Genomic DNA, 23,751 nt, shown 5'->3' with positions numbered 1-23,751 from the left:
GGGTGGCCCAGCAAGAATTTGTCTGTCACATGCTTGCTCTTTCTCCTCTGCCTGTGAACTGCCTACTTTCCCTTTGAAATCCCAGACCCTTGCCCCCCTCTCCTTACTCTAGAAAGGCCAATAAGCTTCAACGGCCCAGTGTGTCCTGGGGGCTCATACTCTTATGCTACCTCCAGATGCACACATGTGATAAAGCTGGAGATTTTCTCCTGTTAATCTGTCTCATGTTAATTTGATTATGATTCTGGCCAGAAGAATTTATAAAGGTGGGAGAAAAAATTATTTTTCCACCCTGGCAACTGCAAAAGATGGCTCACGTAGCACTCAGTAGTAGCTGCTTACATGAGGTTTTAAAATTGTAATTCAGTGTCAGCTGCCTGCATTATCCCAAGTTTTAAAGTATATTCATCACCGTCCTCTCCTGGTAGAGGCCAGAATATAAGCCCGGCCCTCTCCTTGAGTATGATAACTAAGTGACTTATTAAACAGGAAATGACATCATTAGTGACTGAGTCAGCATTTAGTGATAAGAAAGAACCAGTGCTCTTTATCCTACACTCATCTTGAGCATAAACAAAAGTCCAGGAGCAGCAGGTAATGTTATTCCAGAGATCATTTTATCTGTGACTCAACATGGGTGTATTAATATTCATTAAATATGTTAAATAAAATAATCACTTGGGTAGTAAAATAAAGGTCACGATCTTGATACCCAGTCTTGATTAGGTTGTAATTAAAAAATCTAAGGGGCAAGGCAATTTTTCTTTCCATTATATTATTATATTAATCAATGTGCATGTATGTAATCAGGTTAGGGGGATGACAGCTGTGGAAATCCTTAGTCAGACTTCATTTCCCAAGTAGCTCGCTGCTATAATGTGCTACGTTATAGCAACAAAGGAAAGAGTGGGTGGAAAAGAATGAGTCTCTTGTTTAGCAAGTTTGCAAACTAGTTGATCTGGAATGTCCATGAACTCAAAGAAACTGTTAGTAATAATCCCTCTTTTCCTCTTACACATACTTCATAATTCACCCCTCAAGGGCAAGGCTTAGCCAAAATGGTATAGGACATTGTCTTGGCCCCACTGTCTCTCTCAACTTACTCCTCTTTCTTAACTTTTAAAAAAAATATATTTTATTGATTTTTTTTTTTTTTAACAAAGAAGGGAGAGGGATAGAGAGTTAGAAACATCCATGAGAGAGAAACATTGATCAGCTGCCTCCTGCACACTCTCCACCGAGGATGTGCCCGCAACCCAGGTACATGCCCTTGACCGGAATCGAACCCAGGACCCTTCAGTCCACAGGCTGACTATTCACTGAGCCAAACTGGCTAGGGCTCTCTGTCCTTTTGTATTAAGGACAATCTTATGTTACTTTCTTATTTTCCATACTACAAATTCATTAAGAAATATATGGAATCTAGCCCTTCTTTAGTTTAATACTCCTAATAGCTAGCCTTTCCTCTGATCATAATTTGTGTCTCTTCCACTGTTTTACTGGACTTCCTTCTCCTCAAACCCTTCCTCCCCCCCACCCCCTTTTTCTTTTTTCAGTTTCTTCCCTACTTATGTGATATAGTGCAGAATTTAAGTGTGTGAGTGGTGGAGCCAAACTCCCTGGATTTAATTTCTATCCTGCCATATATTAGCTGCATGGCTTTAGGCAGCATACTTTCTTTGTCTTAGTTGATTCATCTGAAGAGTGAGGTTAAGAATAGCACCAATGCCTATCTTCTGATACACTGATCCAGTCCTCAGTTTTTCCTAATCTGCTGTGTATTCCTTCCAGTGTGATCTTTATTAGTGCTATGTCAGCCTATATTTCTGACTGTTCTTTTTCATAGTTACTATATCTTTTCTTATGCTGTTGAGCATCTTTACCATCATTATTCTAAACTCTATATCAGGTAAATTACTTATCTCCATTTCATTTCTATTTCTTCTGGAGAATTCTCTTGTTCTTTCATTTAGGGGGGTGTTTTTGTCTGCCCATTTTGGTTGTCTGTTTGGGTTTGTGACTAAGTATTAGGTATATCTGCTATGCCTTTCAATCTCTAGTATAGGATAGTGTCAAATGCTGTTTCTGACTAGTGAGATCAGGCAAATACCCAAAGCCTCCAGAGACCAGCCTCTGCCTGTAGACTGATTGGATTAACTCTTAAGTAGCCCTGAGACAATCATCCTCAGGTGTGGTGAGAGATGTTCCAATAGGGTGGGGCAATTGCTGCTGCCTGGAGGCTAATTGTCATTCTCAGAGACTCCACACCATGGGACAACTGCATAGCAAAATTCTGTCTGAGAAAGATGGCCTCCTCAGAATGAAGGAATGACTCAGCACAGGAAAGCGTGGTGTCTGCCTTCTGAACTCTAACTTCAGGATGATTTTTTGGTAATTTAGTTGTAATTCCAGTTTGGTTCTGGGAACTTGTCTGTGTAGCATCCACTTACTCTGTGGCAATATTTAGTTTTCCTTCTTATGGACATTCTGAGAACAGCACCCGCACCCTAGTGAGAGATTCGGTTCAATAGTGCCCCCAGGTGGGCATTCTGAGAAGAACACCATAGTAAGGTATTAGGGCTCAATAGTGTCAAAAAAAGAAAAGAAAAAAGAATAGCACCAATGCTATAGGTTGTTAGGGTGAAGTTAGTATATGTAAAGTCCCAAGAGCGTACCTGTGCCATAATAAATGCCATTTCCTCTAGAATAAATAAAAGCAGGGATTTTAAAAAAAATCTTGTGCACTGCAATGTAACTATCACTGCTGTATCCCCAATACCTACATCAGTGCCAGACATCATTGTTGAACTCATCAGTTTTCTATTTCTACTATATTTGTCTTTCAGTTCTTTGGAGCCCTGATTCCTCTTTCTTTCCTTCTTGAGACCTCTTTGTTTCAAGTTCTGCATTCTTTGCCTCTCCTGGTTTCATAATCTATTGCTGAGCTAAATTGTCTCCTGTCTGGGTTTAAGGTATTTTGGTTTTCCTAAATCCCATATTCGCCCCTACTGGGGATCAAACCTTTTGGTGTAGGGGACAACACTCCAACCAATGGAGCCACCAGGCCAGAGCTGGGTTTAAGTTTTTTGAGTGGAATAAAATATAGCACTTCAATATTTATTAAAAATTATTAGTCATGCCCAGCCAGCATGGCTCAGTGGTTGAGCATCAACCTATGTGCCAGGAGGTCACAGTTCAATTCCCAGTCAGGGTGAATGCCTGGGTTGTGGGCTCGATCCCCAGTGTGGGGCATGCAGGAGGCAGCCGATCAGTGATTCTCTGTCATCATTGGTGTTTCTATCTCTCCCTCTCCTTTCCTCTCCGAAATCAATTAAAAAATTATTAAGCCATGAAGTTACCAATGAAAAGATAAAGCAGAACTCATTGCAGGAAAAGTGAGAATAAAATAACATTTAAAATAAAATATTTTACATTAAAAATTTTTTTAAATCTTCACCTGAGGATATTTTTTCCCATTGATTTTTTTTTTTTTTTTAGAGAGATGAAGTGGGGGGAAGGGGAGAGAAAGAGAAAGAAACATTGATGTGAGAGAGACACATTGATTGGCTGCCTCCCCCTCGGGCTCCGACCAGATCAGGGTTTGAACCTGAAACCCAGGTACATGCCCTTGACTGGGAATCAAACCCGAGACCCTCCAGTTTGTGGGCCGGCCCGGGATACATTAAATTTGTGGTGATTTGTGTTTGTGTTTGTCATTTGTACACACTTTGAGCCTGTAAATCTGCAACCTTTTTTAAAAAAAATATATTTTATTGATTTTTTACAGAGAGGAAGGGAGAGGGATAGAAAGTTAGAAACATCAATCAGCTGCCTCCTGCAAACCTACTGGGGATGTGCCTACAACTAAGGTACATGCCCTTGACCGGAATCGAACCTGGGACCCCTCAGTCCGCAGGCCGACGACGTATACACTGAGCCAAACTGGTTAGGGCTAAATCTGCAACCATTACCAATGCTATATTTTTATTCAAACATAAAAATAGTTGAAAGAAGAGTATAATAAATAGCTGCTGTATCCTTCACCTAGATCCACTAATGGACAGACAAATGGGGAAAGTATGTATGTATATATTTATTTATATCTTGGATCAGTTTGGAGGTTATTCTGGTATAGGGTATGAGGTATGAATCAACTTTTTTATTTCAAGTTGTTACCTAGTTGTCTCATTGCTGTTTAATTAAAATGCCATCTTGTTCAGTGGTTTAGAGAGTCGGCCCTCAGACCGAAGAGTCCCAATTCGATTTCCTGTCAAGGACATGTACCTCTGTTGCAGGTTCAATTCCCAGCCCCAGTTGGGGCGCAAGCGGGAAGCAACCAATTGATGTCTCATATTGATGCTTCTCTCTCTCCCCCCTCTTCTTCTTCCCTTCCACTCTCTAAAAATCAATGGAAAAAAATACCCTCATTCCTGGAGTGAGGATTAAAAAAAATAAAATAAATAAAATGCCATCTTTACCCCAGGAATTTGAAATACCACTTTGGTTTCATTTAAACCTTCCTAGGTACTTGTAATTCTGGACCTTTCTTTTCTGTCTCATTGTTTGGGTAATCATGGAGCATTACTATACTTTAAATGATGTAACCCTTATAGTATGTTTTAATATTGATAGGGTTGATTTCTCCTTTTACACTGTTTGGTTTTTTCTTTCAGAATTCGTGTTGCTATCTTTATGTATTTATTTTCCTCAAAAGCCCTAGAATAAATTTGTGTAGGCTCAGGAATCTGCTGCAAAGAAATAGTGCAAAATGTAGCAAAAATTCTGATGTAACAACCAGAAACAATTCAAGTGCCCTCTCTTTGGGAAAGAATCTGGAGCTAAAATCTGACCTCTGCTGTTCACTGCAATAACTGCATCGTACTAACTAACTGTCTGACAGTCTTATTATAAGCCTTTCAATAGTGTTTAAAACCTAGAGCAGTGATGGCGAACCTTTTGAGCTCAGCATGTCAGTATTTTGAAAAACCCTAACTTAACTCTGGTGCCGTGTCACATATAGAAATTTTTTGATATTTGCAACCATAGTAAAGCAAAGATTTATTTTATTTTATTTTTAAAAATATATTTTATTGATTTTTTACAGAGAGGAAGGGAGAGGGATAGAGAGTTAGAAACATCGATGAGTGAGAAACATCGATCAGCTGCCTCCTGCACACCTCCTACTGGGAATGTGCCCGCAATCAAGGTACATGCCCTTGACTGGAATCGAACCCGGGATCCTTAGGTCCTCAGGCCGCCGCTCTATCCACTGAGCCAGACTAGTCAGGGCAGATTTATATTTTTGATATTTATTTTATATATTTAAATGCCATTTAACAAAGAAAAATCAACCAAAAAAATGAGTTCGTGTGTCACCTCTGACACGCGTGTCATAGGTTCGCCATCACTGACCTAGAGCATATTTTTCCTCCGAGGAACAGATCTGTTAGTGAAGAGAAAGCTGCAAATAATTCAGTATGAGGTTGTTAGCTGTTCTTATTCATACTTTTTAAAACACAAGGGCAGGAATAAGGGGAAATGAAAAAAAAAAGGTTCATCCCAGAAAAAGACAAGTTCACTCAACAAGTGGACAGAATTGGATCAGGGCTGGGGACGTACACGACGCCAGCGCTGCTGAGGCAGGAGGGGGTAAACAGGAGAGGCTGGGAGCGGCTATTCCCTCCTCCGTCTCATTCTTCAGGGACGGTAAGTGTCAACATTAGAAAAAGCAAAGGGCTATAGCAATTGGGTTTTACTAGTATAGTTGGGGTGAAGATTTCCATCAGATTGAGAAATGTGGGCTATTAGAAACTTGGGAAAAGGGAACCAGGCTGTTCATTCTAGCGACAGAACACCTCCTTCTGTATTTTATCCCTTTATTAGTGCCATTATCCCCTTTGAAATAATTGTAATGCAGCCGTCCCGGCTGGAAGGAAGAAGTCATCTTTGCAGTTAGTGCTCTGCTCTCCCATCTGTTATAGGCACCTCTCACCGACACCAGTGAAGCGTTACCAGACAGGATAGCCCCTGAGTCCGTAGAGAGGGCTGTGCCCAACCTCGATCCTTGTCTTCTCACATAAATGAATGTATACGAGAGACCTTGACTGCGTTGTGAAAAGCCAACTTATTAAAGCGATTAAAGCATGAAAGCCAACTTATTAAATCGATTAAAGCATGAAAGCCAACTTATTAAAGCGATTAAAGCGTGCACCTTTATTGAAAAAGCAAAGCAAGCAAACCTACACTTCTGGCTTAGGAAGCGCAGACGGGCTCTCAGCTAATCTGAAGAGCAAGTTGGTGGGGGTCTGAGGCGTTATATGCCCTCCTGTCTATAGGCTTCAAACTTCCTCTGCTGACTATTTTGATACAGATTAATTCTCAAGGCCCCCCCTCCCCCCTTTTTTTAAATTTTGTTGTGGCCTTCCCAGAACTCACAAAAAGCCCCTGGCAACTTTATCTTGCCAGGTCTTGAGACTGCTGTCTTCTCTGCTTAGGGAGTAAAACTGCCCCTTTCCCCATTCCCTTTCTGCAGTCTCTCATTAGGGTTCTTTTTTTTTTTTTTTTTTACATGTTTGAGAAAGTTTTATTAGCTGTTTTTTTTTTTGTTTTTTTTTAATTGCTTGTTCTCTGTCCTTGGCTGGAGAAGATAATGGCTTGTTAATTACAAGCTGGCTGCAAAGCATCCACACTGTTTGGCCTTGTTTAACCTTTCCTGTCTCAGTTTCCCTAGTCCCCCTGCCCTGGAATCCTGTAACACATCTGCTGTTTTCCATTCAGTTTTATTGTTCCCTGCCCCTAGTGTTGCCTGAAGTGAGGGACAGTTGATAAAAAACTTTAGGGATTGTCATGGACAACTTACGGAAATTTAACTCATAGTGATTTCATTTCTTTCTCAAAATTCAAACCACTAAACAATATTTTTATTAGAAAGGCAAAATGAAGAGAATCAAAACTTGTGACATTAGATGGGATTCTCTTTTAGAGGATGCACAAATATCTCCCTTCCCCCCCACCCCCCCACCCCCGCCCCAATGACACTGCCTTATCTGGCTCCCAAAGAGTGAGCAGGTTGAATTCTCAATTGTTCCTGTATATTTCCTCTCAGTGGGTCTTGGGCAGAATGAATGGTCATTCTTGTTCAAATACACAGACACTTAAACTGCCGAACCTGGCAACATCCACCCTGAGCTGAGCATGCTTATTGTATCGACTCCTTTTGTAACAGGACAACCAAGGGGTCCCGGGCTGCCTGTCACCACTTGAGCCAATTTAAGAGACAGGGTTGAGTCATGTATGAGTGTTTATTCCAATACTGCCAGCAGCATGGGAGAGCAGCAGGCCACCCACAAAAATCTGCTCTGACCCCCCTTGCCAGTTGGCTGGTTATACACACACGAGGGAGAAGATAGCTACGTGCAGCTGTGAGCTATAAGTGTAACATGGACCGGGGAGGGTAGACTCTGCAGCCCCGCCTTCAGGAGCTCAAAGTCTGATACCAAGGTGGCTAATCTTCTGTGATGTTACAAACAGCCTGATCCTGGGACCTGAGAGTGGTCAGCGTTCCTGAGAAAAACTCTCGGAGGGGGCAGGGTCCAGGTAATAACTGGAACGGTGAGCAGAGGAGTTTTCCCGGGTCGTGTCTCTCGACACCAAAGCATGAGCTACCGGACCAGAAGGTTTAAGCACAGTGTGGGGAATTTATTACAAGCAGGTTCAGACTCCCCGCGAGGGGAGGGGGACCCACTAATGGGCTGCCTGTGAAAGCCTTGTATATATTTGCTACAAGCCTGCTCTGTCTACCTGTGTCGTCACCTGATTGATTCCCTCAATTGTTTTTGCCCAGCAAAGGACTTATGTGTTCTTTCCCTGTTTCTATGTGCTCTGCCTGTGTCCCTGTGCTGGGCTTTCTCTGTTTCTATGCATTCGTACACCTTGTTTACTGCAGGCCCTCCCTTGGCTTCCCATGCCTCCCGCTTTGAGTCCAGACACATTTTATTATTTCTGCTTGGTTGATTCCCGTGGTTCGGCCGGCTCCGACTGCCGGGTCTGCCCCTGCCTGTGTTCCACCTGCCTTTGTTTCCCACTGGACCCCTGTCCTATCTGCCTGCGTTTCAAGTTAACCCTCTCACAGGCACAGCAACCAAATCAAAGTCTGTCCTGTCCTTGGTCTCTTCTCAAAGTGTATTTCTTTTCTGAGTAATGGACCCATCGAGGCATCTTGTCTTTTTACAGCCTTGTTTCATCCTCCAGTTTCCCAGGGTCTGTAAGAAAACTTCTTATCTGTAGTTAGTGAGGTGGATAATTACTAAACAGCTGTGGCTCTAGTCTCATGACATGTCCTTCCCCACTCTCACTTTCATCATCGTAACCAGCCATGACCACCCATGAAATACTTACTGCCTCTTACCAGATGCTCCTGTCTTCCCAGGAAAAGCCACCAGGCAGCTTTCAGAAGCATTTACCTCTCTGCTTACTCATACCTTACCTTCACAGTTGAATCTTAAATAGATGGTGCATAACTTTCTATTTACCGATCTGCTTACTCCCTCCTTATCTTCATGGTTGAATTTAAAATAAGGTGATTCATAACTTTTCTGTAATTGCTTTGCATTGCTTTGCATTTAGCATCATCACACACATATTTTCCATGTCAGCAGTCATAGTTTCCTAGTGACCCGTAGAGTTTCATCCAATGGTTGTACTATATTTAATCCGTGAGTTACTTAACTATTTAGTTCATTGTCAGTCTTTACAATTTGCATACTTGTTTTTATACCAGTAGGATAAACTTTAGGAATTGTTGGGTAAAAATCCAATTTCCCCCACTCCTGTTTTCTGTTCATGGACATAACATTTTGCAGAGTAACATACATACTGAAAAGTGCATAAGATTCTACAGCTTAATGAGCTTTCACAAAGTGAACACACCTGGATGACCCACCAGGTCAGGAATCGGAATATCACCAGAAACCAGAAGCCGCTTCTCATCTCCCTTCTAGAATCCTATCCTTCCGAAGGGCCCCTTCTCCATGACTTCTCAGCTGGAGACTAGCTTTGCCTGGTTTTGAACTTTATGTGAACGGAATCATACACTGTGTATCCTCACTTCAGGCTTCTCCTTGGTCCATGTCTTTCAAATATTTGATAGTGCAATGGAAAAGTTTCATTGCCTTCTGTATTCTTGGCCTCCATGTAATATGACACGATGGACCATCCCCCAGTCTTGAATTTTGTCTCCTTTCTCTTCTGTGATAGTCATCTCCTGGCCTTCCTCGTATCTTCCTGCTGCTCCTTCCCCCATTCCAGAGCCTCCCCATCACTCAACCTTAAATCACTGTGCATTCGAGTTCCAGCCCAAAGCCATTTCAGCCAGATACATGGCTTTGTTACCATCTGTGTGCCTGGGCCATAAATGCATATTTCTACTGCAGACAACTTCTCTGAGATTCAGATATCCAACTTGATCTCATTATTTGTATATTTCAAAACTCAACAACCCTGTGAGGTAGGGACGGCCCCGGTGAGGTTGAAACTGCCCCGGTGTGGTAGGGACGGCCCCGGTGAGGTTGAAACGGCCCCCGCGAGGTAGGGACAGCCCCGGTGAGGTTGCAACGACCCCCGTGAGGTAGGGACGGCCCTGGTGAGGTTGAAACGGCTCCTGTGAGGTTGGGACGGCCCCTATGAGGTCAGGACGGCCCCGGTGAGGTTGAAACGGCCCCGGTGAGGTCAGGATGACCCTGGTGAGGCTGTAATGGCCCTGGTGAGGCTCAGACGGCCCTGGTGAGGTTGAGACTACTCCAGTGAGGTTGGGACAGACAAAGGGGACCAGTATAGACTGATGAACAGGAGTAGATACAGAGGCAGAGCAACATTGAACAGATTGTCAAACTACAGTGGGAAGTCTTGGGAGGGTTTGGGGGGGTGATTAAGAGATCAACCGAAGGACTTATATGCATGCATATAAGATTAACCAATGGACACAAGACACGGGGCGGGGGGTAGGGGCCGGGGGAATGTCAAGGGGGGGAAAAAAGGAGACATATGTAATACTCTTTGTAATAATTTAAGAAATAAAAATTATTTAAAAAAACAAAACAAAAAACAAACAAAAAAAAAACTCAACAACCCCAAACGGAACAATTCCTCTGCTCCAGTTGCCCCAGACCTGGCACTGTTCTGGTGTTTCCTGTCTCAGAGAAAAACACCACTAGCCACAGTGTTGCCAACATAGAAACCCAGGACTCATCCTGATGCTTCTCTCTCATCATACCCGGCAGCCACTACGTGCTGACAGCTTCTCCTCCCAAATAGCTCTGGTAAATGGCTCCCTTCTCACCATCATCGCTGCCAGCATTCAAATCCAAGCTAAACTTGCATCGTCTCTTGCTAAGACTGTTGCAATAGTCACCCCAAACTGATTTCCAAACAGTTGGATACTTTGCTTAAGACTCTTCACCTGTTTACATGTTAGACTGAAGAAGTTCCTGACATCAGCACTTTATCAGACTGTCTGCTGATCTAGCTCCCTTACTACTCTTTGAGTCTCTCTCTTTTCCTTATTCAGAAATTGCTCCACACAGTCCTTAATAGGTCAGAAACCGGGTTGAAATCTGGGCAATTATGTCTAACTAGAGGCCCGATGCACGAAATTCATGCAAGAGTAGGCCTTCCTTCCCCCGGCTGCCGACACCAGCTTCCTTCTGGCACCTGGGATCCGGGTTTTGCTCTGGCCCCGGCTTCATCCTGAATGATGTCTGGTCTAATTAGCATATTACCCTTTATTATTATAGATTAGTTATCTGGAAGATAAAAGTTAAAAACAAAATATGGGTGCCATTTGGAGTACATTGTTCAGAAAGCAACAAGAGAAAAGAATAATTGTCCCCAAGGAATTCCAAGCTGCTTAAGAGGCCAATTAGCCTAATGACTTCAGGCTTCAGAGTCCCACAAACCCCGGGTTCTGATCTTGACTCCGCCACTTTTAAAATCTGCATAACTTTTGGTGAGTCATAGTACTTCTGAGCCAGAATTTAATACCTTTTCCTTTACAGGGATTACATTATATATCTCTGCTGTTTGGCACAATTGTCAGCACATAGTCAAGCGTTAAACAAACGGTAGGCATGTTACTATTAGGAAGAAAATAAGGCTAGAATATTATTCCCATAGATCAGGTAGGAGTCACCCAGGCTTAATTAATGCCCAAGATAATGAGGATCCTGGGGGCAGGGACTACTAGACCATATTGTCCCGAGAGCTTTCTGGACTCTGCTCTCCCTGGCACCAAGGAGACATTTATTTCCAGGTAACCAGGAACTCTGGGCAACCTAAGCAAGAGTCTTATTTTTTTTATTCAAATGACGCTCTCCTCCAGCCAGTTGGTTTACTTTTCTCAGGACAAACACCTAACATTGGGTTTCCCCTTATCTTTGTAGGTGGAATTTTGGGAACCTCTGTGAGATAAGAAATCAGTATTTTCTATGTGACTAAGTGAATGTTATCCAGACTAGACAGATACAACCATTTGTGTGGGGCCTGCTTTTACTGGCTACCGCTTGTGGTGTTGATCTCTGTCCTCCAAAGATACATATAAACAAACAATTGGAACCCAAATTAAAAAAAAAATACTGACAAGGATAAAAGACCAATGAGTGTATTGATTTAATTATTTAAGCATTTAAATTTTCTTTGCAAAAAAGGTACACGATTGAGTGAAAAGAAACTAGATTGAAATCAAAATGACATCATTCTGGCTGGGCCTCCAGCGCTGATTATCTGTGTAATCTTGAAGTCATTTGTTTTCCCGGGTCCTCAAATTCTTCATATGCAACGAGAGAATTAGAATGTATTATCTCATCACAATTCTGAGTTTATATGCAGAAAATATGAAAGAAAAATACTTATATATTTATGAGTGTGTGTATATGTATGTTTATATGTGCATCTGCATATCCACATTCACATCTATATGTGCATCTTAGTTTCTTAAGAGAAAGCAAATTATAGACGAGGAGGCTGGAATAGGTGATAGGTAAGGTCCAGTCCTATGCTGCATCATCTATTTCTGGCATTAAAATATCTGCCTTCCCCCATCCAAGGCAACTAAGCAGCGGGAATTTGTTAGAAATGCACATTCTCAGGTCCCCCCCCCCCCCCCCCGACTCCTGTGGGGGAGAGGCTGTATTGTAACCAGCCCTCTGTATCAGGTGTGAGAACCACTGCCTCCCAATACTCCCAGGGAAGAACTCTAGGCTAGAGTCATAGGCAGAAGTGAAGAGCCAGGAATTCAAGACGAAAAAACAGAACAGTCCACAGAGAACTGGGGTCAGAGGTGGTAGGCACTGCGTTTGGGGAGACAGAACAGTGTGGGCCCAGGTTAATGTTACTTAGGGTAGCAGGGAACTGGTGTGGTTGTGAGAATTCAGAGCGGAAGCCCAGGCAGGTAGAAAGAGTAGCCACATGCTCCCATGTTAAATCATTGCCCTCCTGCTGTCATTTCTGCTTCTGTGCTGAGAACTGCTGGCTTCAGGACCTTTTTCCTGCGGTGGGTCCCACAGGAGGGTCATCCCCTCTGTTAAAGCTGCAGCAACCCCTGACCCCGGCTATCTATCTATCTATCTATCTATCTGTCCATTTATTTATTTTCTGGTTATTGATTGTAAAAACCCGAGACAGGGCTAGTTAAGGCTTGTCAGGCTGAGCCTGCATGTTTTCTCCGGGATTCTCCTGATCCCAGTTTTCCTTTTCTCTTCACTGGCAGTTAAGGAGGATGTGAATCCACAGGGGACGGAAGATGATGCCTGCCGCTTCGCTGGGCTAGAGGTGAACTTGGCTGGACAAAGCTGCCGGGGTGAGAATGAGCCGGTGGAAGCGACAAGGCAGGAACTCGGCCTTGATGGTCTTCAGGAGGCTTATGGAGGCCACGTTGTCATCGAGGACGTTGCCCTGCGCAGGGAAGCCCCGGCTGTGCAGCTTCCAGGCCAGGGTGAAGGCCACCAGCCGGCTGTACCCTTTCCTGCGATGCTCCGGCAGGGTGTAGCCGTGGCACATGGTGGCAAACTGGTCTGTGATAGACCAAGAGACCGGGCTCCCCTTCTCATCGCGGACACACACGCTGGGGAAGCAGGAGATGAGGTTGGCGATGTACCGGAGACACTGCTCGTTGCCGCCCCGCGACCAGGTCCGGTTGAGCAGATCAGCATCCGCTACACTCAGGTAGGTGAGTCTCGGGGGAGAAGTCCTTCTAGAAGAAAAGGACAGGAGAAGAGGTGGGAACTCAGGTGACTTCCAACAACTGCTCCTCTTTGTAGACTGAGTTAAAGGGAGACGCCATCCCAGAGATAGGGCCTAACAAATACGAAGACATTGTCAATGAGTTAGATTCCATCTCTCCCCACTCACAAACCTCTTGCAGAATTTCATTTCTGATAGGACAAAATACTCATTATTTCCAATTGATGTCTTTCCTTCTAATTTTATGCCCTGAAGCCTTGAAAAGACCTGATTCTTGGGCCCCTAATCTTTTGGTTCATAAAAAAGTCCAGCTGGTGTGGCTCAGTGGTTGAGCGTCGACCCATGAACCGGGAGGTCATGGTTTGATATCTGTCAGGGCACATGCCCAGGTTGGGGGCTCGATCCCCAGTGTGGGGCTTGTAGGAGGCAGCTGATCAATGATTCTCTATCATTATTGATGTTTCTCTCTTTCTTTCTCTCTTTCTTTCTCCCTCTCTGAAATCAATAAAAGTATATTAAAAAATGTTTTAGGATAGAACTTGTATATTCATGCATCCATGCCCAGAAAACAAATACAAACTTAACATTCCAGGCATATGTAGATGCTCAAAAAATGCTAGTTCTGCCCTGGCCAGTCTGGCTCAGTTGGTTGGAGCATCGTCCTGTGCACCAAAAGATGGTGGCTTAAATCCCCTGTCAGGGCACATACCCAGGTTGCGGGTTCAGTCCCTAGAAGGGGCGTACGTGGGGAGCAACCAATCAATGATGTTTCTCTCTCTCTCCCTTCCTGTCTCTAAAAGTCAATGATAATAAAACAATTCTACATCTTCCAGACCTTTCCCTAAAAGCTTTGGAAAAAGGTCTAACATCTCATGGCATCAAGGTGAAGAAAAAAGATAAGAATTGGCGCCATTTCTAAGAGCCAAGGTGGGTTATTTGGTTGAAAACATATGGGGCTGGTTGTGTTTCAGAATTTGCTTTAGTTCTTGAGTCACCCATGTGGTGAGGCCATCCCCAGTGACTGCTGAGAGCCTGGTAATGTCATTCTAGCTAAGATCTTCTTTACAAAGCCCAAGCGTGTGTTTTCTTTTCATTAGTTCTGCAGGGTTAGCTCACATCCCAGACATCCGTGGGCTCTGGCACTGGGACAATTACCTAACCCTGAGCAGGGGTAAAAAAGTAAATAAATACAAGCAATAACTGGCTTAATAGAATTTTTATATTTAAGTTTCGAAAGTGAACTTTAAATAAAAACATTGCTAAGACTAGCCAAGTGCTTCCGTGGTTATACTAGAGACCATGACCTTGTACCTGAAGAACAGGGTACCCTAAATACAGCGCACACATTTGGGTGATGACTCTGTTAAAGACAAATTGTCTAACTTCCCATGCAGAAGGGAACAGTTTAAGTCAAAAACTGATTTTAAAAGGCCTGGATGGGGATAGAGGAAAATTTTAAAATAATACCTCTGGGATATGACAGTAAACAGACTGTGGAAAACCCTAACACTCTAAAGGACAAATAGCCTGTTTTTGTTTTTGTTGTTGTTTGTTTGTTTTTAACAAAAAGTAATGTAAGAAATATAAAATGAAATGAAAGGGGAACCTATATGTTAAGAGAGATATTAATCAATTGCAATGTATGAACCTTATTTAGATGCTTATTCAAAACAAACTGCTAAACATCATGATAGTTTAGGAAATGTGAATACTAACTGGTTATTTGACTTTAAGGAAATATTGTTAACAAAATGCAAGATGTTGTGCAGGCAAGGGTTAAGACGGTAGGCTTGAGGCCGCTACAATTACAATGATAGGTTGCCAGGTTGGCCATTGGCTGGTGTCTGGCAATGTGAATTTCTGGAGGGGCCCTGCCATTCGCGGAACTGATATGCATGGCTCGCTGTGCCTGACTGTTTGCACAGTCAATGTGGTTTATGCTGAACACCTGCTTTCTGCTGGGATTCTAGGAAATTGACATACACTAGGCAGAGGGTGCCTGTAATAAAAGCCCGATCACATGCTGTCGTGCTCATTGCTGGGGAAATTACTTATTCCATGTGATTCCACCAGGAAAGGACTCTTGGAAGCTTGGGCCTGGTTGCCTATGAACTTTGCCAAAGCATCTTATTCCTTTGCTGATTTTGATTTGTATCCTTTCATTGTGATAAATGACAATATATATTGAGTCCTGTGAGTCTTCCTAGTCTATCACTGTCCTGTCAGACAAGTGATATTAGTAAATTTTTAAGAATCCCTATCTTTTCACTGTATACATATAAAAATCATTCTTTGACATCCTCCTTCCACAAATAATTCTAAATAACCTCTGTTGTCTGAGCCCAAACAGACATATATATCTCATTTGGAGATATATATTAGAATGTTTAAGAATAATGGATAATATTTGGAAAATTTACTTCAGAATAATCCAATGGTGGAAAGAGTAGAAAGGGGTATGGATAAAATAAGACAACTCACATATTGATGGGAAGGTTTATTATACTACTCTCTGTACCTTTTGTATATGTTTGAAAATCTTCATAACTGGGGGGGAAAAAAGTAAAGTCCAGCCTGGCTGGTGTTGCTCAGTGGTTGAGCATCAATCTATGAACCAGGAGGTCACGGTTCGATTCCCGGTCGCCCGGGTTGTGAGTTCGATCCCCAGTAGGGGGCATGCAGGAGGCAGCCGATTGATGATTCTTTCTCATCATTGATGTTTCTATCTCTCTCTCCCTCTTCCTTCCTCTCTTAAATCAATTTTTAAAAGTATATATATATTTTTAAAAAGTAAAGTCCAGTTGCTTTATGAACTTAAAAGTATCCATTCTTGTTTAGGTTTAGTCTTGTTCTGTTCAATAATTCCTTCAACATATTTCATACAAGTGAAGAAAACTAACATTCACCAAGCTGGGTACTTTTCAAATATCATGTCTCATTTGCTTATGAAAAACAGGTAAGGAAGATATTATAGATTAATTTTCAAGAAGAAGAAATTGGTTGAGGCTCAGAAAGATGAAGCAAAAGGGAAGGTAACTGGTAAATGACAGAACAGGGGCTCCAAAGCAAGAAGAAAGTAAGAATGCAGATATGAGCCAACACGTGTTTGGAAGGATTGGACTCGGATCAGGCTTTGTGGGATTTGTTTCCTGGCTCTACAGTTCACTCCTGTGTATTACTTTGTCTGTTCAAAGGGAATGATAATAGTGCTGCTTCGTAGGGTTGTAGAAAGGATTCACGTGGTAATCTATTGAAAACATCCAGTGCCTGGCCTGTAAGAGCTCCACACGGCTCAGTTACATACCCTCATCCCCGAAACAACAAAACAACCACCACCACCACCTAGGGCTCAGACAACAGAGGCTATTTAGAATTATTTGGGGAAGGAGGATATCAAAGAACTAGAGGCCTGGTGCACAAACATTTGTGCACTGGTGGGGGAGGGGGGTAGGGGGTGTCCCTCAGTCCCACTTGTGCCCTCTCACAGTCTGGGACCCCTTGGGAGATAACCACCTGCTGGCTTAGGCCCGCTTCCCGGGTGGCAGATGGCAGGCCTGATCCCTCGGTGCCTGCCCCGCCTCCCCGGGTCATGCACATGGCAGGGCCAATCCGGGGGTTGGGGCGCCACCCCGGGTCGGGTCGCACACAGGACGCCCCGGGCGGGTCGCACACGGGATGCCTGGATGGAGGCTGGGTGGGCTGGCCGATCACTGCTGCACCGCCCAGCTGCCCCGGGTCGGGTTGCACACGGATGCCCGCCACCCTGGGTCGCAGATAGCAGGCCCGGATGGTGGCAGGGCAGGCGGGATGGTGCTGTCCTGCCCTGCCTGCAGTAGGCAAATTAGCCGCCATCTTTGTTGGTGGTTAATTTGCATATCATGCTGATTAGCCCATGGGAGGTGTAGCAAAGGTATGGTCAATTACCATGTTTATCTATTATTAGATAGGATGATTTTTATATATATACAGTGAAAATGCAGGACTCCTGAGTTCATTTGTTACTATGGACAAAGACACTGATTCGATTTTGTAGGAAATTATGAGCAGTCAAGCACAGCAGAAAGGAAAGGAGTAAACACACACACACACACACACACACACACTCAAATTTAGCCTCAATAGCCCCAATTCAAGGTACCTAAATATTCCTTACTAAGTACTCCAGGTACCACTCTTGGTACTTCCATAGCACTAAGTCCTATCCCAAACGCAGAAACTGGATTTACATACAGGAGACTGGTGTCTGGCGGAGCTGACACCACAGACAAACGGACCGCCTTGCTGGAACTTAGCTTCACATCCAACCGCTTGGAGTTGGCAACAGCTTTGGAAACGTCATACAACTCACTCTGCAGCCCTGTATTTGGAAAGACATAAGGAAAACCGCGGGCATTTTATCTGAGGCCACAAAAAGGAGATTCCTTGCAGTGAATCGATTATCATCCATACCTCCGTGCATGATCCTAACCACTGTGTATTTACATACGGATCATTATAACTACCCCCTATCTGATTTTCGAACTTAGTAAAGGATTTTCAAATTCCTATATCATGTTTCCCCTGGGGATCACGAATGTCTGTGGAATCTTCTGTGGGAGACATCCTCTAGGCCAGGGGTGGGCAAACTTTTTGACTCGAGGGCCACAATGGGTTCTTAAACTGGACCGGAGGGCCGGAACAAAAGCATGGATGGAGTGTTTGTGTGAACTAATGTAAATTCAAAGTAAACATCATTACATAAAAGGGTACGGTCTTTTTTTTTTTTTTTTAGTTTTATTCATTTCAAACAGGCCGGATCCAGCCTGCGGGCCGTAGTTTGCCCACGGCTGCTCTAGGCATTTGGAATGTCTTGTGGGCATTTTGATTTCTCTGACTTCTCAGACTTCTCAGGGAGGAGACATGTTATGGCAGCTGGGAGTGTAAAGAGCTTAGATTTATTTGGCATGGAATTCTCCCTTCCAGCCTCATAGCATAATGCTTGCTGCAGAAATATCCAGGTATAAACTCGGTGTTGGTGAGAGTTACCCAGAGCTTAACTCGGGCGATCCCTTGCGTTTACCATAGTGATCCTCTATGATCTGCAACTCTCTAGTCAGTACTTGTCGTGGGCACTGCTTCCCAGTGGGGCAGAAGAGTGGCCCGGTCTGTTCTGACAGCTCACAGGATGGCAGCCTCGCTTCTGCTTACTAGGCCTGACTGGCTCTGCTTCTCCAAATCCCCACCGGCTCTGTCCTTTCCCGTCGGCGTCCTGATGGATGGAGTCCTCTGGACATTGACTTTCCCGCTCCCTTCCATGTCTAATGGCTTGTTTCCTCCTCTCAGTAAGCAACTTCCTCTTGACGAAGACACAACAGTTAAGTCATGTTGAACTCAGTGTGATACCTAAGCCTTGGCTCCTCCCTCAGGGAGTTAAGTCTAAGAAAAGATAAGGAAGTCTTCAAGTTCCTACTATCAACATTATAGATGCTGTGGCTAGCATCCCACATGATAACACTGAATTAGATCTGAGTAATTCAAAATACTATCTGAGAGGAAATAAGAGGTAGTGCTAACTAAAGGTAGGGATGGTAGTTCAAACAGAATTTCTTTCTCCTGAGTTAGACTGAACCAGTTCTTTCCAAAAGTCTGATTAGCCCTGGCCTGGTAGCTCAGTTGATGTCAGCATCACCCCGATCCACCAAGGTTGTGGGTTTCATCCCCAGTCAGGGCACATACAAGAATTAACCAATGAATGCATCAATAAGTGGAACAACAAATCAATGTTTCTCTTTCTCTCTCCCCCACGTCAGAAGCCACGGGTAATACCTGCACTGACTTACATGCTGAGTGAGGGGCCTTTGCCACTCCAGCTCTATTAGGTGCTATTAATTCACGTCTGTCCCCACCAAGCCTTCAGGAAGAGGGGATGAGTCCATCTAGATGACTGTAACTGACTCGTGGCTATCAGCTAGGCCTTTGGGAAAAAGAATATTGGCAATTACAGGGATGTTCTCTCCTTAATGCTGGATTCAGGTGATTTGAAGATACTAGGCCTATAGCACCAGTATCCACCCAATTACAGCCATGATTTCTCACACCAAGGAAGAGGTATGCTCATTTTCACACTAAATTAATACTGGGGAGGACATTTTTCTGAATTGACTAGACAGTTGGTAAAAGCATGTCTCCCTTCTAACCAGCGTATCGGGTAAATCTGTAAAGGCAAGGGATGATTAGAACGTCCTCCATAAGGTCTCTCTGAGCATTTGCAAATGGGTTTCATACAACATCCACCTCCTTAGATTATGAATATGCGTTGGTCATTGTTCATAGATGGACACAAGGAAACCTCGTGAAAGGGCGTCAGCTGTATGTGACTGAAAAAAATGACCAGACTTCACATTTCTAACATGGGAATTCCTGCCTTCAATGTCAAAGGCTTAAGGAACTCATTTCACTGGAACGGTTACAAACAGTAACTTCATCACCTGTATTAACCCCCAAACATTATGAAAAATTGAAACAGTAAGTGATACCCTGAAGCATAAACTGTCCATCCAAACTATCAGAAATTTTTAACCTGCTTTTTCTACCTTGGCCTACAGTTCTTCCAGTAGCACTGGTGGCTACACAATTATATCCTGGGAGTTCACATATATGCTTTCCTTAAAGTCATTTCAGGATATACTAGGCAGGTTAGCTGATTAGCCCTTTCTAGAATTACTAGTATTTGCTTCAGAAAGAAGAAAAGCTTACCTGTTGGCTTAGATTGAAATTAGAGTTATTTTAAAAGGCTGTAACAGCAAAGAGTTAAGAGTAATAAGGAAAAATATGCTAATACTCACTGATATCCCTGTTACATAACCGTAAAAAAATCACTTAAACGCAGCCCCATTTCAATGGCCTCTACCTACCCCCAAAGCCAAGCCTCATTAGGAGTAAAAATAAGTGTTCTTATAAAATTGTAATACATGAATTGTAAGATATATAAAATGCATAGACATGTGTTTGTGCATATATGTGTATATATAGCATAAATGTGAAATATGCATATCTGTCTATGTGATATATGCGACTAAAAGGATTTAACGATGACCTAGTATCTTGCCCTTGACCTCACCTTGTATGTGGAAAACCTGGTCCCAGTTGATAACGTCACGTTCTTCCAGCAGCCGTCGGTAAGCTCTCACATCCTTGTAGAACACAGCATAGCCGTTTGTGTAATGGTCCAGGTTATCTGTCTCAGCCTGGGTCAGAAGACACATCATAAATACGCATCCTCTATCAGCGTCGCCAACCGGTGGTCTGTGAGGTCCGAAAGGTTGGCCACCACTGGTTTAAGGAAACCTTTGGACTAGCTCACTGAAATCCTAGGTGGCGTGGGTACCGTTAGCTGTGCGTGTCTAGGTAATTTCCATTAGCAAAGTAGTCACTAGTAAACAGTGGCTAATACCCTGTAGTGAGGGAAGGCAGACACTCGGAGCCTTTGCTTGACTATCTCTTCTAGCATCAGGGAGGTTTTACATTTATTTCACATAGTTCCAGGATTTGTAATTTATTTGTGAAAATAGAAAGGGTGTAACTCAAGGGACCGGCCGATCAGAATTAAATAGAACTCTCAGAACTGTCCTAATGTGGTCACGGCAGCACATCTTTGGTGACTAGAGCCTCTCTTTGGTCCCAGAGGCAGAAGGGGGCAGACGCTGTCTTTTTCAGTGTTCTTCCATATTCACACGCATGACCACAAGTCCCCATCGTCATACGGAATCATCAACCCAGCAAAAACACTGGTGTGTGCAATATGCATGCTTTCTGCTTCTAGAGATTATGAAACACTAAAGGCATAGTTTATTGAACACGTTTAGGCTAGAGGTTTTCCATACGTCCGATACTCGAAAGACAGTCAAATTAGCAGCCAAGGATGAAATGTATAGCTTTGTAAGTTAAATATTTGGCTATGATGGTTATAATATCCCCTTTACCTAATCTTTTCTTTCTAGTTGATGCCAACTCTTATTGTTTTGCCTTGCAACACTGTACCTCTTTCTGCCGCCGAGTGATGACAGCTTTGAAGTCTGGCCATGAGTCCAATACCACTTCCTTTTGAAAGGGGTTCCCGCGATTTATGTTCATCACTGCTCCATAAACCTGAGCCAGAGGACCCAGAGAGACAGGTCAACGGCATCACCGGCTGTTTCAGTTGCATATTACCCTTTTCACCTCTGGTTCTACCATAGAATTATGGCCCTCAAAGCAGATATTATAAATATACACACAACATACACACATACACACTTCCCCCTTGTTATTTCATCAGTGCACATGAAAACTGCTAAAAAGTCTATGAAAGCTTAAGAAAACTCTCCCTAGACTTAGTGCTTCACAGTACAACCAGGAGAGGTACTAAATCAATAGGCTTACTAGGTGGGTGCTAGGCACATAGGTTAGCAATAAAGATTATTGAGTGAATCAGAATCTATGGATTTAGGGCTCATACATCTTTTAGAAGTTCCACAGGTAATTTTGATGCTCACTGCTTTTGGGGTGTATTATACTATCTAAAAATAACCTGTGAAGTGCAACTACTCCTTCCACCCTGAGTTACAATTCAATATCACAAGATAGTGAAATACACCCCCCCAAATAAGCCCAGAACACACCCCTGTATATCAGATTTGATGGAGCAAGGCTCTGCAAGTATTCCCTGAGGGCTGTAAAGATGTCTTATTCATTATGACATCTATGGAGCCTGACACAGCTGATCAAATGCTTTTTAAAAAATATATATTTTTTATTGATTTCAGAGAGGAAGGGAGAGGGAGAGAAAGATAGAAACATCAATGATGAGAGAATCATTGATTGGCTGCCTCCTGCATGCTCTCTATTGGGGATGGAGCCTGTAACCCAGGCATGTGCCCCGACCTGAAATTGAACCGTGATCTTCTGGTTCATAGGCTCGATTTGATGCTCAACCACTGAGCCCCACTAGCCACGCTCAAATGCTTTTTTTTTTTTAAGTATTTTTATTGATTTCAGAGAGGGAGAGAGAGAAAGAAACAAAAATGATGGGAAAGAATCATTGACTGGCTGCCTCCTGCACGCCCCCTACTGGTCTGCTGATCTTACATATACTACAGAGTAATAAGTTTATCAAAATGGTTTCCCCTATTGGGGATTGAGCCCACAACCCGGGCATGTGCCCCTGGCCAGAATCCAACCCGGGACCCCTCAGTCTGCAGGCCAACGCTCTAGCCACTGAGCCAAACTGGCTAGGGCTCAAATGCTTTTTGACTAAACAATACTGAATAATAATATTGGAATTCTCTGTGGCCTTTCACATTTTTTTCTCCACTAAAAATCAAAGATGTCTGTCCTACAAAACAACTCTCATATGTTCTGTGTGCTTCTAGAGTAGAAAAAGTGTGGTGGTAAAGATACTTCCTCTGTGCTCCAATGTATATTAAAAAACATGCAAAACTAAGTGATGGCTTTAGAAGTCAGGATAGTGGTTACTTTGGGGGAGCAGGGAAAGGTGGGATTGGAGAGGAGCTCTGGTGGTGGGAGGGGCAGCCTCTCAAGTCATGTTCTTTCTTGGAGTGGAGGTTATTCAGGTAATCGCTTTGTGAATTCACTGAGCTGTGTAAGTATGTACAGTATGTGCACTTTTTTTTGAAATCCTCACCCAAGGATATTTTTCCCGAGAGAGTGGAAGGGAGGAAGGGAGAGAGGGAGAGAGAGACATCAGCGTGTCTCTCACATAGATTGGTTGCCTTCCGCACCCACCCCGACCGGGGCTGGAGATCAAACCTGCAACCCAAGTACATGTCCTTGACCAAGAATCAAACCCACGGCCCTTGGTGTGCAGTCAGTGCTCTAACCACTTAGCAACACCAGCTAGATGACCAAGAAAACCACTGAAAATACTCCAAAAATAAAGCTTTTGAAATAAACAGGAAAGGAATTTATAACAACCCCTAAACTTCAGTTCCACTGTGTACCTAGTACACATTCTTACCAGCAATGCCAACCAGTCCATACCCATTTGCCATTTAAAAACATTTAGAACTCAAATTTACCTTAAAAACAATCTAGTCCAGCATGAATTAAATTTTCCTGGGAGTCATCTAAAGTGACGGTCAGGAATATAATTATCTGGGTCATACCCACAACCCACTGAATCCTTCTCTAGCAAGTGGGGAGCCGGAGCTGTGTATTTAACAAGTGCCCCAGAGTCTTATCACTGGAAACTTTGGGAAACAGCCACCAGTTGGACATTATTTCCACAGATCAAGACAATAGAGCAATAAAACAAAACTCAAAGGCACAGTACCTTGAGTGATTCGGGAAAGTGACTCTTCAGCACTTTTTCCAGGGTCAGTAATTTGGTAGCACAGTTTAGCACCAGCATCTTCTCCAGAGCTCTAGCAGCTCCACACCTAGTAGAAATGTGAAGGTATACATTTCACTTTTGCCTGTTAGCAATGAACCCACCTAGGAGCATCCTGGAAACCCTGTTTTCCCTGGCTGTGATTCTGAATA

The 23,751-nt window shown here is 43.3% G+C and overlaps 1 protein-coding gene across 1 annotated transcript; it reads right to left on the bottom strand.

Annotated features, from left to right (window-relative positions):
* Nucleotides 1-12,816: 12,816 nt before the first annotated feature.
* GLYATL3 (glycine-N-acyltransferase like 3) lies at nucleotides 12,817-23,620 on the bottom strand. Its single transcript, XM_070419373.1, has 5 exons — nucleotides 23,543-23,620; nucleotides 21,253-21,360; nucleotides 20,333-20,459; nucleotides 17,464-17,590; nucleotides 12,817-13,243 (listed from the first exon to the last, which is right to left on the bottom strand). The coding sequence occupies exons 1-5, from the start codon at nucleotides 23,618-23,620 to the stop codon at nucleotides 12,817-12,819; spliced, it is 867 nt and encodes a 288-aa protein (XP_070275474.1).
* Between the last annotated feature and the right edge of the window lie 131 nt (nucleotides 23,621-23,751).

This window comes from Myotis yumanensis, unplaced genomic scaffold (genome assembly GCF_028538775.1).
Source record: "Myotis yumanensis isolate MYYU_CA2020_CCGP unplaced genomic scaffold, mMyoYum1.0.hap1 SCAF_6, whole genome shotgun sequence".
NCBI classification, from domain to species: Eukaryota; Metazoa; Chordata; class Mammalia; order Chiroptera; family Vespertilionidae; genus Myotis; species Myotis yumanensis.
This window is presented reverse-complemented; position numbering and strand designations above follow the sequence as displayed.